This window comes from Mustela nivalis (genome assembly GCF_964662115.1).
Source record: "Mustela nivalis genome assembly, chromosome: 8".
Lineage (NCBI taxonomy): Eukaryota > Metazoa > Chordata > Mammalia > Carnivora > Mustelidae > Mustela > Mustela nivalis.
Genome location: NC_139027.1, coordinates 75866789 through 75882813, shown reverse-complemented (window position 1 = coordinate 75882813; position 16025 = coordinate 75866789). Strand labels below are relative to the sequence as shown.

Here is a 16025-nt window from a genome sequence, read left to right as displayed (position 1 = left end):
TTGTACTTGAAAAATTTGTATTTTGGATTGTGAATACCTGAGAAAATGTTTGGCCTGGTAGAACTTTTTATGAGCTCATTCTTTCTTTCTTTCTTTTTTTTTTTTTTTTTAAAGATTTTATTTATTCATTTGAGAGAAAGAGAACATTGGGCATGGGGGGAGAGGGAGAAGCAGGCTCCCTGCTAAGCAGAGAGCCTGATCCGGGGCACTGTCCCAGGACCTTAGGCTCATGACTTGAGCCAAAGGCAGACACTTAACTGACCGAGCCACCCAGGCACTCTGAGATTTTTTTTTTAAAGTTGCTAGTCCATTTTAATTAAAGCTGCATCTCTGTAATATCTTTGTCCTCCTAAAGTGGAAGCTTTCATATATGTGTGCCTTTTTTAGAAGAAGAAAATAACTTTCATAGAGTTCCTGTAGTTGAAGACAGAATTGTCCATCTTCCATCCATCTTCTCTTCAGTGTTCATGTTATCTTAAAAATGAATCTCTGTAAAAACCACCTTAGCGGTGCTGTTACCAGTTCTTGGAAACCTTCCCTAACTATGTCTTCCACAATCCACAGGTATACCTTTTGGCAGGGGACAGAATGTTCCACCTTTTCTCTTCTGTAGAGTTAAAGATACTGGAACTTGGGGTTTTGTTTTTCATTTGTTTAGTCCAGTTAGTTTTATATACTCATATACTTGAGAAGTTACTTTTGAATTTTATATTACATGAGAACATTTTAATGAAGGAAAAGCATAATTAGCTTACGAGAGTCTTGTTTTGGGAAAAGAGATTGTAAATTTAAGGGTTTTATATGGGACTGCTTTTATTACCAAAGTATGTAGAAAATCATTACAATCTGTGTATGACCTGGGGAAATTTTCTTACTATTACCTTTTTCTTTGTTGTAGGTTTTTTTTTTTTTTTTAAGATTTTATTTATTTATTTGATAGAGAGACTGCGAGAGGGGGAATATAAACAGGGGGAGTGGGGGAGGGAGAAGCAGACTCCCCCTGATGTGGGGCTCAATTCTAGGACCCTGGGATCATGACCTGAACTGAAGGCAGATGCTTAATGACTGAGCCACTCAGGCGCCCCTTGTTGTAGGTTTCTGATGGAGCATAAGTGTGTTTTGTTTTTGTTCTTTTGAGTTTTTTTACTTCCAGGAGTCATTGGTTACCAAAAAATGTAGCTTTTCAGTTGGACAGGTGTGGGGGAATCTAGGAAAATCCCATCGCTTTCAGTATTTTGCTATTTTTGAGAAACATATTTATGTATGTTTTTTGGAGCATTTGTGCTCTGAAACAGCCCCCTTCCTAGAGTTGACTATACAGAATGAAGATACTCATTATTCATATATGAAAATTTCAAAAACCACAGTTAAAATAGTATTTCTTTGTGTGTAATACTTTCACTGAACTTAATTAGTGTCATGATATTTTTAATATATTGGTCTGGTTTTTCACAAGCGTAAGTTTATTATATTAAATGACTTGACCGTTTCTCTTTTCAAAACCTGTTAGAATGTTTAAAAATTAAGTCTTGATTATTAAGTTTTTGCTATTTGTGAAGATTAGGTTACACATAACAGGAACTCAGTTTTTCAATGTGAAGGAGTCTGCCTATTTCCTTGCCCTATAATACTTAGTCTGATAGCATTAGTGGGATAAAAAAAATCTATCACATAATATCATAGACATTCTTCAATTCAGCAGAAGAGAAAGAATTCTCCCTATTCTACTAAGTGAAAGGGATTTGTTGATTTGACACTTTTGAAGAAAATCATACATTTGTGCACTTTGAATCACTTCAAACCTCCAGCTGTGTATTACACTATATACATGTACACATTATCTTTCCAAAATCTCATGGGTATAGTTGAATTGTTACCTATTTCTGATTCTGATTTCAGCAGTGGGTTTCTCAGGTTACCTTAGAAAGACAGACTTTTTATTCATATCAAAGTGTGTAGTAAAGTGGGATGGGGGTTGTTGTTTTTTATTAAGTAAGGAATTTCCATTGTTGAAAACTCAAAAGACATACAGAAGGAAGTCTTTTTGCCTTGGGTCCACAATCATCCTGTTCTTTTCCCTGGAGGCAATATTTGGAATAATGCTTACTTTAACATTAAATAGGGAAAATATTCTACACATTTTTAAGAATTGGACTTAGTATGTTCATTAATTTCTGCTTATTCAAAATTTTGCAGAAGTAAATGGTGACTGGCAAAAAGCTGATGCTGTGTGGAATAAAATGCAAGAAGAAAATATTATTCCACGTGCAAAGACATTAAGATTATTAGCAGAAATCCTTAGAAACAGTAATCAAGAGGTTCCGTTTGACGTACCCGAGGTAATTTTTTTTTAACTGTAAACCTAACAGGTTTTGTTGTCAGTATAACTGTAGGGCATAATTAGCCCAGTTTCATTCTAAAAAGATCACTCTGTATACCAGGTTTTGTTTAACTGAATACTTCTTTCTTCCAGTTGTGGTATGAAGATGAAAAGCACTCCCTGAATTTTTCATCACCCTCACATACAGAAAGTAATATCCAGAAAGATCTGTTGAATGCCTGCCAACAAAAGAGAAGCAAAGGTAAATCTGTATGCTTCTAATAGCAACAGGGGATCTAAGTCCTTCTAACAAATTAGTAGTGCTCTAGGATGGAGATGGAACTTACATGTATTAATTATTTTCTTTGGTTTTTTAATATGGGGTGCCGGGGTGGCTCATTGGGTTAAGGCCTCTGCCTTCGGCTCGGGTCATGATCTCGGGGTCCTGGGATTGAGCCCTGCATCGGGCTCTGCTCAGCGGGAGCCTTCTTCCTCCTCTCTCTCTGCCTGCTTGTGATCTCTGTCTGTCAAATGAATGAATAGAATCTTAAAAAAAAAAAAAAAAGTTTAAATTAACAAACACATTTTGGGGTAGTTGGGAAAACGTAAACATCAACTGAGTAGTAGATAATATTCAGGAACTATTTCTCTCTCTTTTTTGTTTTAAGCTTATAATTTTTTTTAGTAATCTTTGCACCCAACATGGGGCTTTAACTCATGACCCTGCTGAGATCAGGAGTTTCATGCTCTTCTGACTCAGCCAGCCAGGTGCCCCTGTCTTATTTTTATTAGATACAATAGTGGTGTTAAGATTTATCAGACAGTGTCCTTAACTTTTGAGATCTTACTGAAGTACTAAAAGATGGAAAAAAATCAAGATTATCTATAATATATTTTAAAATAGCTAAGCCATAAGGAACAAAGATAAAGCAAGAATGGCAAAATGGTAATAGTTGTTAGATGTAGGTGATGGGCATATGGAAGGGTCTATATTTTTCTGTACATCTGAAATCTCTTATAATAAGAACTAAAATAGGTATACATTTTATTAAAAAGTATACTTTGAAAATAGCATGATCATGAGTGTTTTTTGGCAGATGTATTTATTATGTATTTCGCTTTTATTTGAAAGCAGAAAATGATTAGGGCAATTAAGCACCGTTCTTGTGTATGTTGAATTGATCAAGCACTATTTCAGGGTTGGAGGCAGGACATGAGGTCTGTGTCTTGCACGTCCTTTTCTCTCGTGGTAGACTTTCTTGAAGTGGCATGCCTACCACTACTATGACTGCTTTAAAATTTTTATGACCATCTTGAACCCTCTGGTATCAGCTTGCCTATTACATGATAGACATTTCTATTTAGACTTCATTGTACTCTTTCAAAATAATATCTTACTATTGTATCCTTCACTTTGGTTAATTTTTCTCCATAGCATGCTAGCATCATCTTTAATTCCTTCGATCCTGTGTGGATTTTCAAGTATGCTTTATGATACTTTAACCAATATGCAGCAGATTTTTTTTTAATTTTAATATTGACAGTTTTGAACTCTGTTCAGTAGAAAAGAATCAATTTAGAAATTTACAGAACCTCATAATTTCTTGACTTAATTAGAATTTTGTGACACTGACATGAAGTATATGAGGAAAGAATAAGCTAAGCTCTTATATTTTCTCAATCATGAATAGTGACTTTATCCTTTGGGTCATTTTCCTTTGTGGCATATTCAGTGTATACATCCTTGAGTCTTTACCATATATATGTTAAACCTAAATACAAAATTATGACTATGGGTACTATTCCAATAGTAGAATTTTAATTAGATCGAAAGGAGTATAAAATTAGTGTATAGTTAACTGCTGGAAGACTAGTACCCCTTCATATGTCACCTTTTTAAAAATTATTTTCATTTAAGTAAAAATCAGTTAATAAATATAATGCAGTGTTTGTTATTATAAACATACCCCTATTCTAGCTTTAATATACAATTTATATTTATTTAACTGGTTTATCCTGTTCTTCAGAGTTTCTAGTCTTTTGTCTATTCCAGGATTTGAATGCCTAGCAAAACATGAATAGTTTGAAAATTGATTGTTAACATTAGTACTTTATCGAATTACTGATAGTTTAGTATACTTACTGACTTTCACACCAGAAACCTGTGGCAAATGAGTTTGGGGCATTACAGTGATTGCCTCTTTCTTTCTTTCTTTCTTTTTTCTAACTAATAGAGAATAATAAACAGCCATAGCAATTTCACACAAAGACTGTAATTTTAGGGGCACCTGTGTCTCATTGGTTAAGCGTCTGACTCTGGATTTCAGCTCAGGTTGTGATCTCACAGATTGCGGGATTTCAGGTCAAGCCATGTGTTGGGCTCCACGCTCATTGGGGAGTCTGCTTCCTCTCTCTCTGCCCCTCCCCTTGCTCACATGTGTGTGCCCACACGCATGCTCACTCTCTAATCTTTAAACTACAACTTTAGAAAACAACTAGTAAGATTTCCCGATTATTTTGTTAATCTTAAATATTCTAATTGTACCTCCTGTATATTTTCATTGAGCAAACGATGATTGTTGGGGCGTAGACTATAATTGCACTGCATTTGACTTCTCAGCTTCCTTAAAAGGGAACATTGTCGACTGAATGATGGATTTTATCTGTTCTCCTTGGTTAAGATGCAGATATTAATGTCATACCTTTTCTCTCTAGTTTTCTCTGAGTTTAGCACGAAAGAGTAAGTTTCTGACATTGTCACTTCAGTTTAATTGAAGGGCTCTTGCAAACTGCCCTAACCTTGGAATACAGATATAACATCTGCTTGTTCAGAAACCTCTGAAGTAGTTCAGAATGTTCTTCAGAGTACTAATATCTTGCTCACTCCTAGTTGCATGTATTGTATTTTCTTATATTGAGCTTTATACCCACTGAAGGTCGTACATGATCGTTCACGGTGCCCCATCTCTATTGTGATTTGTTTATACACACCAGAGAGTGGATTATAGTTTCAGTTGGATGTTTATAGCCAGGCAATTTTATTTCAGAAAAGTAAGTGACTGAAAAGTGTAGATACTTCTCTTTTGGTAACATCTTTTCATTCACTGACAGTTATTGTGAACAAGTGAAATAAAACTGTTAATCAGTCAAACAAATGTTGCTTAGTTTACTTGTTAGATACCTGTATATTTGAAAATTGTATGTTTTTGTATAAGTCCTGTCGTAGCCAAATAATTTGATCTCCTAATTTTAGAATTATAGGCTATATTCACTTTAATGCTATTGTGTTGAAATGTTAACCATTGTAACCACCCACTTATAGATTAAAGATTGCTTTAAAATGCATCTTTTGCTCCCCTCAATTTAAATTATACCTGTGGTTTATTTGGACTTTACCACACATTTTGCAATTGATTTTGAAAATGGTATCATCTTTTGACAAATTGAGAAGAGCTACTTCTCATTTTTATTGGCATGAAAATAATTTATTGACTTTAGAGAGCTAGTATGAAAAGTAATTTCAGGGGCGCCTGGGTGGCTCAGTTGGTTAAGCCACTGCCTTCGGCTTAGGTCATGATCCTAGAGCCCTGGGATGGAGACCTACATCGAGTCCCCCATCCCTGCTCTCCAGGGAGCCTGCTTCTCCCTCTCCTTCTGTGTCTGTCCCTGCTTGTGCGCTTGCTCTCTCTCTCTCTCTCTCTCTCTCTCTCTTAAAAAAGAAAGAAAAGAAAAGTAATTTTATAAGGAAGTCCTTTCAGGTACCAACCACATGGCTTAAGTAGATTGTTCAAAACTGTGACTTTGTTTTTATCAAGATGAGGAGTGTGACTGTATCTGTTGTTTTGGTCAGTGTGTGTGTCTCTGGAGAGTGCTGTGGTGGGTGAACATGAAAACAAACACGTATATGGCTTTGAGGCTTTGCTCTAGGGGGTTTTCCTTCTTTTTGACATTTCAGAATAACATCATCTCATTTTTTGCTTTTTTTCCTTCGTAGATGCATATACTATTTTCCTGAAGGCACAAAAGCAAAACATTATTTTCAACAGTGAGACTTACAGCAATCTAATAAAATTATTGTTGGAGAAGGATAGTTTCATAGAAGCAGTGCAAGTGAAAGAATTGTAAGTATTAGTCCATTTATTAAACCTGTCATTTAAAAAAGTATCACCTATCATTAGGATTTTCCTAATGATTTGTTGTAGTAGCAGCTGCTTAATTATCCTCAACTACATACAAAAATCCTATGAAATGGTTTTCTAATTTTTTTTTTTAGAGCATGAGCAGGGGAAGAGGCAGAGGAGGAGGGAGAAGCAGACTCTCCGCTGAGCAGGGAACCTGACATAGGGCTTGATCCCAGAACCTTGAGATCATGACCTGAGCCAAAGGCAGATGCTCAACCATCTGAGCCACTTAGGCACCCCTGGTTTTCTAATTTTATGGGCTTTTTTTAATCTATAAAAATATAAGTTTTACTGGCCTTCCACAGTGCAGTACATTTTCTTCCCCTAATAAAGCTTCCACTCATTTATGAAGTCCATATACTGAAAAATTATATTTTTCCCTTTATCATACTCTTTTTCTTACTTAGTGTCTAGCTCTCTGAGCCTTTTGTGGTAGAAGGAGCCTGATAAAGTGAAAATAGCCGAAGGGCTTTGAACTTAGTCAGGGATTCGAATCTTACTTGAGTTTCTATTGGAGAAATTATCCCCTCTGTGAACCTCATTTCTTCTTATGATGATGAGTGGATGCTAAGATGATAAGACTTACTTGAAAGATCCCTTTTAGGGCGCCTGGATGGCTCAGTGGGTTAAGCCGCTGCCTTCGGCTCAGGTCATGATTCCAGGGTCCTGGGATCGAGTCCCACATCGGGCTCTCTGCTCGGCAGGGGGCCTGCTTCCCTTCCTCTCTCCTACTGTGATCTCTCTCCTCTGTCAAATAAATAAATAAAATCTTAAAAAAAAAAAAGGTCCCTTTTAGGTGTTGAAGAACATAGAGTGAAGTGGAGAAAATATAGGTGCTCAATACATTTTAAATGCCTTTTCTTTTTAACTTTCTGTTGTTTTTTATTTGATTTTGAATTTAAAAAAAAAAATCTGTTGGGTGGTTGTGGTAGGGGTTTTTTTCCTCTGGCTAGTTCCTGAGAGTAAAATTAATCAGAACAAGAAAGTTTTCCTACCTGGTGTGTCAGTTAAGAGATTCTGTTGTCTTATCCCAAAGGAGATACCAGAGAAGGCTTAGAATGGAGTGGAGCACAGTGACCTCTGTGATGTAGACCTGTCCTGGTGACGTGTTAGTAGCCTTATTTTCAATGGCAAGGGTCAGCCTTTTCCTAATGTATTACAAGTTCTGAAATGATCTCTCTTGGCTCAACTTTGACCTTCAGAGCTTTTAAGTCACAGTGTTTTTGGAATATTAGAATCCTGACTAGAAAGTACCATTCTTGCAGTTTGCTGGAAGATCTGCTCTTAATACCAGTGTTATGTTAAAGTTATGCACCATTGGGCCATATTTACTGCTTGTGTTTCATTATATTTTGGAAAAAGTATATGACTGTACTTGTCTGTGAAAATACATATAAACACATGGACAGTGTATATGTATGTACAGTGAGTGTATAGATCCATCTGTATACAAGTACAACATGTATGTATACACATATGCACATCGTCTGTATACCTATAGTCTTGAATCATCTTGTATGTCCTATAGCAAGAACAGTCACACTAAGGCTTCTCAAACATAAGTCTTTCATGTATTCTGTATCTCATTTGTGTGTTTGCTCAGTTGCTAATTAAATTACATATCTCTAAAATACCCAAGAGATGCTAAATTAGTGACTTGGAAAATTTGACATTGAACAGCATTCCTTCATCTGTAATCATTGGAGTCATCAAGGGGGTGGGAGTTTTTCCTAAAATTACTTTTCTCAGGAAATTATTACCTAAACCCTTCTCCTAACACTACTTGTTGTAATCAAAAGCATTCTAAAGCAACAGTGATTTGGGAGGAGCAGGGACAGAGAAAAGAGGAGCCTCTTGTGTTGAGAACTGGGTATAATTAAGTGAGGGGATAGAAGCAGAGAAGGAAGGTTTTTTTAAAATTCTTAATCCTGAGGTTGATCCTGAAATACTTCCCCAAAATATAGATTACCTTTTTTTTCCCCATTTTAATTGGGCTTTTCCTAGAATGCAGAGCCACACATTCTTTTATTTCCTTTCCTTCTCCCCCCGCCCCCTGGAGCCTCATACTCTTGTAGCTTGAGAAGATTCCTCACAGCCCACCCCAAAGGTTTTGATTCATTTGATCTGGTATGGGGCCCAGGGATCTGCATTTAATACCCAAGTGATTCAATAATTGTATGTTGTAAACATTTTGATCAGATACCATTAATAGTGAATTGTACCAAAGTAGCATATGTTAAGTATATTTTAAAACATACTCAGAAATTTTTCAGAGGATAATAAGATGTAAAAACAGAAGCTTCAACATTTTCTTGCCTTACCCTAGAGTGTTCTTGCATTGTGCATACCTTTCACTGAGGATGGCTCACTGACAGGTGGTTTTTCAAACTACAGTTGCAGCCAGCACTTGGGTCACGGAATCTCTTTAGTGGATCAGAACCAGCATTTTTTTAAATAGAATAGAAAATATCGAAGCACTTCGTATGGTAAAGATTGTTTTGTGAGTTGTATTGGTATTTGCACTGATAGGTAGTATGAAATGTTTCTTCTTTGTGTGACTGTGGATCTTGCTCACACAAGTGGGAAAGCTACTGATCTGGATGTTTGCAAGCACAACCCTTCCATTTCCCCTTCTGTCTGCGATGTGTAAAATGTAGCTTGATTTTTCTTTCCCTCCTTCTCTAGATCTTCATAAAGCCTTTCTGTACTCTTGAGGGCACTTCTATCTTAATTATGTTACTCTTCCAGGAGTATTTTGTGGCTGCCTTTCACTTGTAGCTGGGTGGGCCTAAGAAAATCCTGGATGCAAAGCCTTACCATGCCTATAGGCACCTCACTGGGGATTAGATGCACATGCTTTCCCTTGAACCAGAAAAATGTTACATCTAACTACAAAAAATTGTATCTTGGTAAAGTGCCTGGGTGGCTCAGTGGGTTGATCATCTGACTTTCGGTTTCAGCCCAGGTCATGATCTCAGGGTCTTGAGATCAAGCCCCCTTTGGGCTCTGCACTCAGCATGGGGGCTGCTTGAGGTGTTGCGCGTGCGCTCTCTCTCTCTCTCCTCTCCTTCAAAGAAATAAATCTAAAAAAATGTATCTTGGGTTAGATCTACACTGGGTTATTTTGAAAGTAACTCTTGGCTAGAAATTCAGAACTGGTAGTTGAAGTTCACGTTTCTAATTAACAGGGTCATCTCTTCAGTTGTATATCTGTGCTCTGAGTAAAAGAGAATTTTGCTTTTTTTAGTGGCCACGTTTATTGTAATATGGTATGACCACATGAGTCACTATAGCAAGTAGCAGTACCCCCCTCAAATTTTGGCCCTCTGCTGTCAGTCCAGAAGAGCAGTCTGTTTGTTGTTTCAGTCCGTGTTTTTACCTGCTAAGTCTTAAGAGTAAATAGTTTTCTCTGTAAACTAAAGAACGCAGTCTTTGTTTTTGTTCTACCTTCACTGTCTCTGATTTGTTGGTTAAAATGAAGCACCCTTACTTAGGAGAGTGTCATCAACAAGAATATTTAAACTTTTCTCCCAAGTTATGGAACCTCAAAAGTAACAGTAACCGCAGCCTTTAAAAGATTAGCCAACTCTCTTAAATTTTTAGAGTTAGTTACATTTCGTCATGTTTCAAAATCAAAATTTAGATGTAGGGAACTCTTTTGAGGGAGGGGAACTGCTTATTCGAAGAAGAGCAGTAAAGGAGATTATTATTTTAGATCTCTGATAACACTAAACTGTATTTTTAGGAAATTGCGATTTCTATTCCTCCATCACAGTCACTACATGTGGCCAGCGACTACCCTGTTGGACAACATGGATAACGAATATTCCTATCGCCACAGGAAGTTTAATTTGACAGCTCTGGACTAGATATTTTTTTTCCTTATAAAAGGTCACATCCATAGTATGGGTCAGAAGCAGAAACTTCTTTTATTGTTGAACACGGAGACCTCTGCCAGTAACTTTTTGTCGTTTTTCTCCTTTTTCAGTTTGGAATATATTTTGGTTCTGATGGGTCAGTTTGTGCATATATAAGATAGAGTGTTCAGTATATAATACTGAATACTGGGAGAGTTTCTGTCTCCTGTTAATTCCCGCTTTTGTATTTGTATTGAATGGGCAGCTTAGATCATGGAAAGAAAATGTTCTGTGTTTGAGGTTTTTAAAAGGTGAACGGTTCACACTCGGTGTCAGTCAAAATGGAGGTTTTGTTACCGCATGGATTCAATGAATTTTAGGTAATATTTACATGTAAATATGGTATAATATATGTAATGATGACTTAAGTGAGTTTAATTTTAATAGTGTTTTCTGTTTACTTAATCATGCTTAAGATTGAGAAAGTAAATCCTTTATTTTATGCCGTTTATGGTCTCATGCACGGGTTGTTGATTTAAGAGCTTTGACAGATGGGGACAAAGGAAAAAAAGTCAAACTGAGCAATGGGTGCTTTGGTGGGATTAAGAGGATTGGGTGGAGGGGGTGGGGTAAGAAAATCCTGTGCCTGGGGACTGCAGGGGTGAATTTCTGAGGCTGGAAGTGACTGAGAGGATGGGCACGTCACAGTGTCTTTGGAGGATTTTCTTGGGATTGACGAGAATAATTTAGCAGTGACCCTGCTTTTCTCACAATCTCCTCGGCTTAGATGTTCATGTCGGCAGGCCGAGGTTGTTGGCAGAAGGATCATCGCTGAGCTTGATAAGGCAAATGGCGGCAATTGCTTTTGCTCCTTGTGACCTGTGGAGATTTCCTAATCGGGAGATGAACCCTAGGGGCATTAAGGAGGCCGAAATTTCATCACAGGACATGTGCAAACAGTGTAGCGAACAGAAGTCATCTCAGGCTAGGGTTGTTTTTTAATCATGTAGGTTTTAGCCATAAGTAAACCGAATTTTGCTCTTGAGTTTTAAGGAGTTGGGGGGTTTTGTTTCAAATGAAATGGCTGGGACAAGATTGTTGTGTGAGATTTTTAATTTTAAGGTAACAATGGTTTTAGTTCAGCAGTACGCTTGCTCACCTTTAAAAACTGTATGTAGCTAGATGACAGAAATTTGAAAATTAATCAACCAAATGATACGGTGTTAGTTAGTAATATGCTTTCGTTTATATTTAAAATATACTGTGCTGAAAATAAATGTTCATTTTTGTTGCTGAAAGAATAGTTTTACATTTTATAATTATGGTGAATGTAGAGAAAAGAGGAAAAAGTATCCAGCTTAGGATACAGCAGAACAATGCAGGGCACGCAGTTATTTTATCATCTAATATGTCAGCATTCAAGAATCTGAACCGATTGTTTAAAAAAAATCTTGTACTTTGTTTCTTTTGTTGCTCATTTCCAACTTTGTCATCTGTCAGAATGCAAAAAAAAATTATCCTTCTATAACCATTGACAGGATAACACAAAAGCTGTCTCCAGGTCGATATTTTGCAGCAATATTTTTAACATACGAACAGTAGTTTTTATAATTTCACCTTGGTGCTCAACCATTTATTATCGTATCAGAAGCATGTCAGTAATTCCTTTCTAAATGTCTGCTTCTTTTAGCGCTGAGACCCACATCAAGGGCTTCACACTGAACGATGCTGCCAACAGCCTCCTCATCATAACGCAAGTTAGGCGGGATTATTTGAAAGGTATGTCACAATGCTTGACCTTTACGTCACATTAATGCCTCTGCAGATTTTTCTTGTAACGCCCTTCGAATACTTGGATAAAGGAGTCCATTTAGCAAATTACCTGCTTATCAAGAGCCTTTTGTGGTAGCTGAGAGACGTAAATTACTGTACATGCATTTATAATACAGCTTGAATATGAATGTACTTGTCATTTGACCACTTAGTCCAGTTTCCATTCCATTTAACACAAGATGGGTTTTCTTAAGATGAATCACAGCTCTTCAGACATGCAAAATTTGTGTTCCAGAACGAGAGAAAGTACAGGCTTTCAAGTGCGTTAAAATTCACAGCACAAGTCATTTTGCTTTGGAAATTAACATACTTTAGAGAGCATCTGAAACAATTCCCAGCAGTTGTTTCTTGCATATTGTGTTGGTTGTGTGTGAGATAGCAAATGAGTTAAATTGAGTGTTAAATGTGTGGGATTGTGCACCAAATGATTATAATATTGATTTTTAAAACTTAATCTAATACTTTTTCAATAGTTCATAATACCAACAGCAATAAAATACAGTGTTTGTTTGGAGTTTGGAATTTAGCGTTTTTCAATTAATGTTAAGAAGATAACCCAAGAAAGCTGCAGAGACGACTTCGGGGAGGACTGGGAAGGGGGCCATTTGTTCAGTGGAGGGTTTTTGTGAATCCGAGGTCTTAGGAATGAGCTCCCAAGGGGAAAGATGATGACTCTCTTAAATTTAGGTAAGCATCGTTTCTCCTTGGGCTTTACATTTGAATTTTAATCAATACAGTAAAACTGTTAAAACCACAGTGTTGTCAATACAACAAAACCCACGCAGAAAATCTTGAAGGGAAAAACTAACTAACTATCTCTTTTCTTCCTTGGACTTTAATAATGTTATTCCTCACTTGGCGTGTTTATAAAATAATTTCACATCCCTGAGAAGAAGTTGCTAATTGTGCACCTTTACTGTTACCTATAATACCTAAATTTGCTGGTCTTTAGAGGTCCTCCTAATTGATTAGGACTGAGTATGTAAGTGGTGGTTTCTCTTTTTGCAATATTCTACCTCAGCACTCCCCAGGCAGGGCCAGTCCATCCAGACAGCCTTTTGGGCAGAGCTTGTTACTAAAACTTTAAAAGCTTTCATCTTATTTTTTATTTTAAAAAAAAAAAAAAAGCCTTTTGGTCAAGTTGATACTTTAGAAATGATAAACAATTATAAAACATGAAAAGTTAAAGTTGTTCCCCATATAAAGAAGCTTGTATTTCTATAGACGTGGAAATAAAGATCCACTTTTTTTCATTTCAAGGGATTAATTTTTGAGCTAAATCTGAACTGAATTTGTTTAACTTGACTACTGTCCTTCACTTGTAGAAGAATGTGCCCTGTGGAAACTACTAGAAACTTTATGATGTGATTGATTTCACATCTTTTCTTCTCAGCTGTTGAGTTCAGCCAGAGGTTGGCTTGAGAGCAGGAGCAGGAGCTGTGACACTGCCACCGATCGTTAATGTAGTGACCGTCGGCAAGGATGGAAATGGTGTTGGCACAGTCTCTGGCTCCTTCTCTTGCTCCATGGCTGACTAGAGTTCCCGGTTTGTGAAATCCTCTTCTCCTTTTCAGGTTTCTTTTTCACCGTCCCATCTAAAACGAAAATAAAACCAGTTCAATCTTAACATGATTTTATAAGCAAATCCTGTTCTAGAATGCAAATAGCTGATTTGTGGCACCTTTGCAACATAATCAGTATTACTAGGAAATTAAGGTGACTGAAAAAGACTCCGGGTGTACCTTAGGTCCTAAACTTCAGAAGGCGAGTCCTGTTACGGGAATTTGATTTAGGTTCTAAGGTCCCATGTTCCCCTTCAGGTAGATGTAAAATGATCAACTCTCCCAGTCTTTCTTTCTCTCTCACTTACACATATGCCTATAGATGCAGACTCTAGGTGTTGGATTCTTGGATTCGTGTCTAGCAGTATGACTTTGGGCAAATTATTGAAACGCTCTCAGTTTCTTACCTACAAAATCGGTACTTACCTCAGAAGGGCACTTGTGAGTGTAGCTGCTTACTACTGTGTCTGCCTGTAGTAAATGTTCAGCAAAGGTAGAAGAGATCAACTGGATGCTGGTTACTATCATCACTGTCATTATCTTGTTTTTGTAACTCTTTTAATTCCGGTGGTGAGAACATCCTTCGGATAGTACTCTTGGCTAAAGGAATGTTTTTAAGTTGATTATTTGGTTATGACTACCAGTTAAGAAGATTTTATCAAGGTTTTTAAAAAATAGATGATATTACTAAAATAATATAAGTAACATTTTTGTTTCTTAGATACACGTGTATTTATAAAATTTTGGTGAATGTACCTCTTAAACTACCTCTTTTTTCTCTTTTCCCATTTGAGAATCACTGATTTAGATTGTAGATATGGAGTATTTAAAAATTGTTGACACAGTAATAAACACTGAACGCATTGTTTTTTACTGTAGCATTTTTAATAGACTGCTTAATTATTACCCTTTCCCCATTTCTTGGGTAGAAGATAGGTTGTTCTCATTTGGGAGCTGCCTTCAGAATCTTAGTGTTTTCTGGGTTACATTGCTTTAATTTTGAAAAAGCCATGAAGTTTTTTTTGGTAGCGGTAGTGGTGATTGTTATTCTGAGTATTAAATTTTCCCTCCAGTCTGCCACTTTATCTTTAATGATTTCGTTATACTGGCACATGAGTCCCTATAGTGAAAGAATATTCCATATTTATCCATAATCAGGTACTTATTTAAAAAAAAAAAAAACCCTGTGGCTGTACCCTTGGGAATCATTGTTTTCTTTGAAAAAAGTGCACACAAATACCTACTAAGTGTTCAGTCATGTAAAATGAATTTGATAGTGTGGTAGTTGAATGGCCCCATGTGGCTGCTGCCGCCTAATCCATCCTGTTTAGACTAGAAAGAGACATTGTTTTCAAGGAAGAATCTCTGGGATATTAGAAGATTTTGATAATCACATAATTTTTGAATGTTATAAAATCTGGGAAAGTATGAATGTGGTAGAAGTTACAATATTTTGAGAGACTCTGATTTTTAAGATTCTGGTTTATATTTTTCTAAATTTGCCAATTTCCTTGAAATCGCTGAATAACACTGAATGTTATCCCTGAAGGGAACCCACATTCTGTCAGTAGCATTTTATTTTCTCTCTGATTTACTTAAAGAAGAAATTCTCTGGTCTCTGATATTTTATACTCAAATAAATCATTATTTATTTTTAGTTTTATCATAAAGTATTAATATTTTCTGTAATCTAGAATAAATTATTCATAGCTTTTTGTGTAGCCATTTGGTGTTCATATTTAAGAGCTAGTTTTCAAAATGCATTAGGCAGTATAGTTCATAAAAGAAAAACTCTGTCGCCTGCTCTTCTTTGTAGAGGCTCTAACAACACTAAAAGCAGCCTTGGATCTGGAGCAGATACCTTCTAGGCTGGCAGTGACCCGCCTTATTCAGGCATGTGCCTTGAAGGGTGATGTAGAAAGCATTCAGGCGATTCAGAAGATGGTAGATGGACTCGAGCATTCAATTGGACTTTCAAATATGGTTTTCATCAATAATATTGCTTTGGCACAAATAAAGAAGTGAGTATTTTCAACTTTTCCTTTGTCGGATACTGGAAGGAGCATTATCTCAAATACCACCTTTTAAAACCTTTCTTAGGCTGTTAGAAACCATATCAATTGCAGAGGAAATAATTGATGCCAGTTGCTGGTTGTTCTCTAACTATTAGGGAATAATTATATGTTGTGAAATGTGTTTTAGCATTAAATTAGACCTTGAAATGACATTTATCAAAATTTTAAATCCATGAAACTTTTTCCATGGTTGATAA

General features: G+C 36.5%; 1 protein-coding gene across 1 annotated transcript in view; it reads left to right on the top strand.

Annotated features, from left to right (window-relative positions):
• The window catches only part of LRPPRC (leucine rich pentatricopeptide repeat containing), a 103789-nt gene that overhangs the window by 77064 nt on the left and 10700 nt on the right, over nt 1–16025 (top strand). Inside the window, exons 28-32 of the mRNA XM_082746943.1 lie at nt 2197–2339; nt 2474–2582; nt 6315–6441; nt 12049–12137; nt 15570–15774. Coding sequence (XP_082603069.1) covers nt 2197–2339; nt 2474–2582; nt 6315–6441; nt 12049–12137; nt 15570–15774 — 673 coding nt within the window. The remainder of the gene's footprint in view (nt 1–2196; nt 2340–2473; nt 2583–6314; nt 6442–12048; nt 12138–15569; nt 15775–16025) is intronic.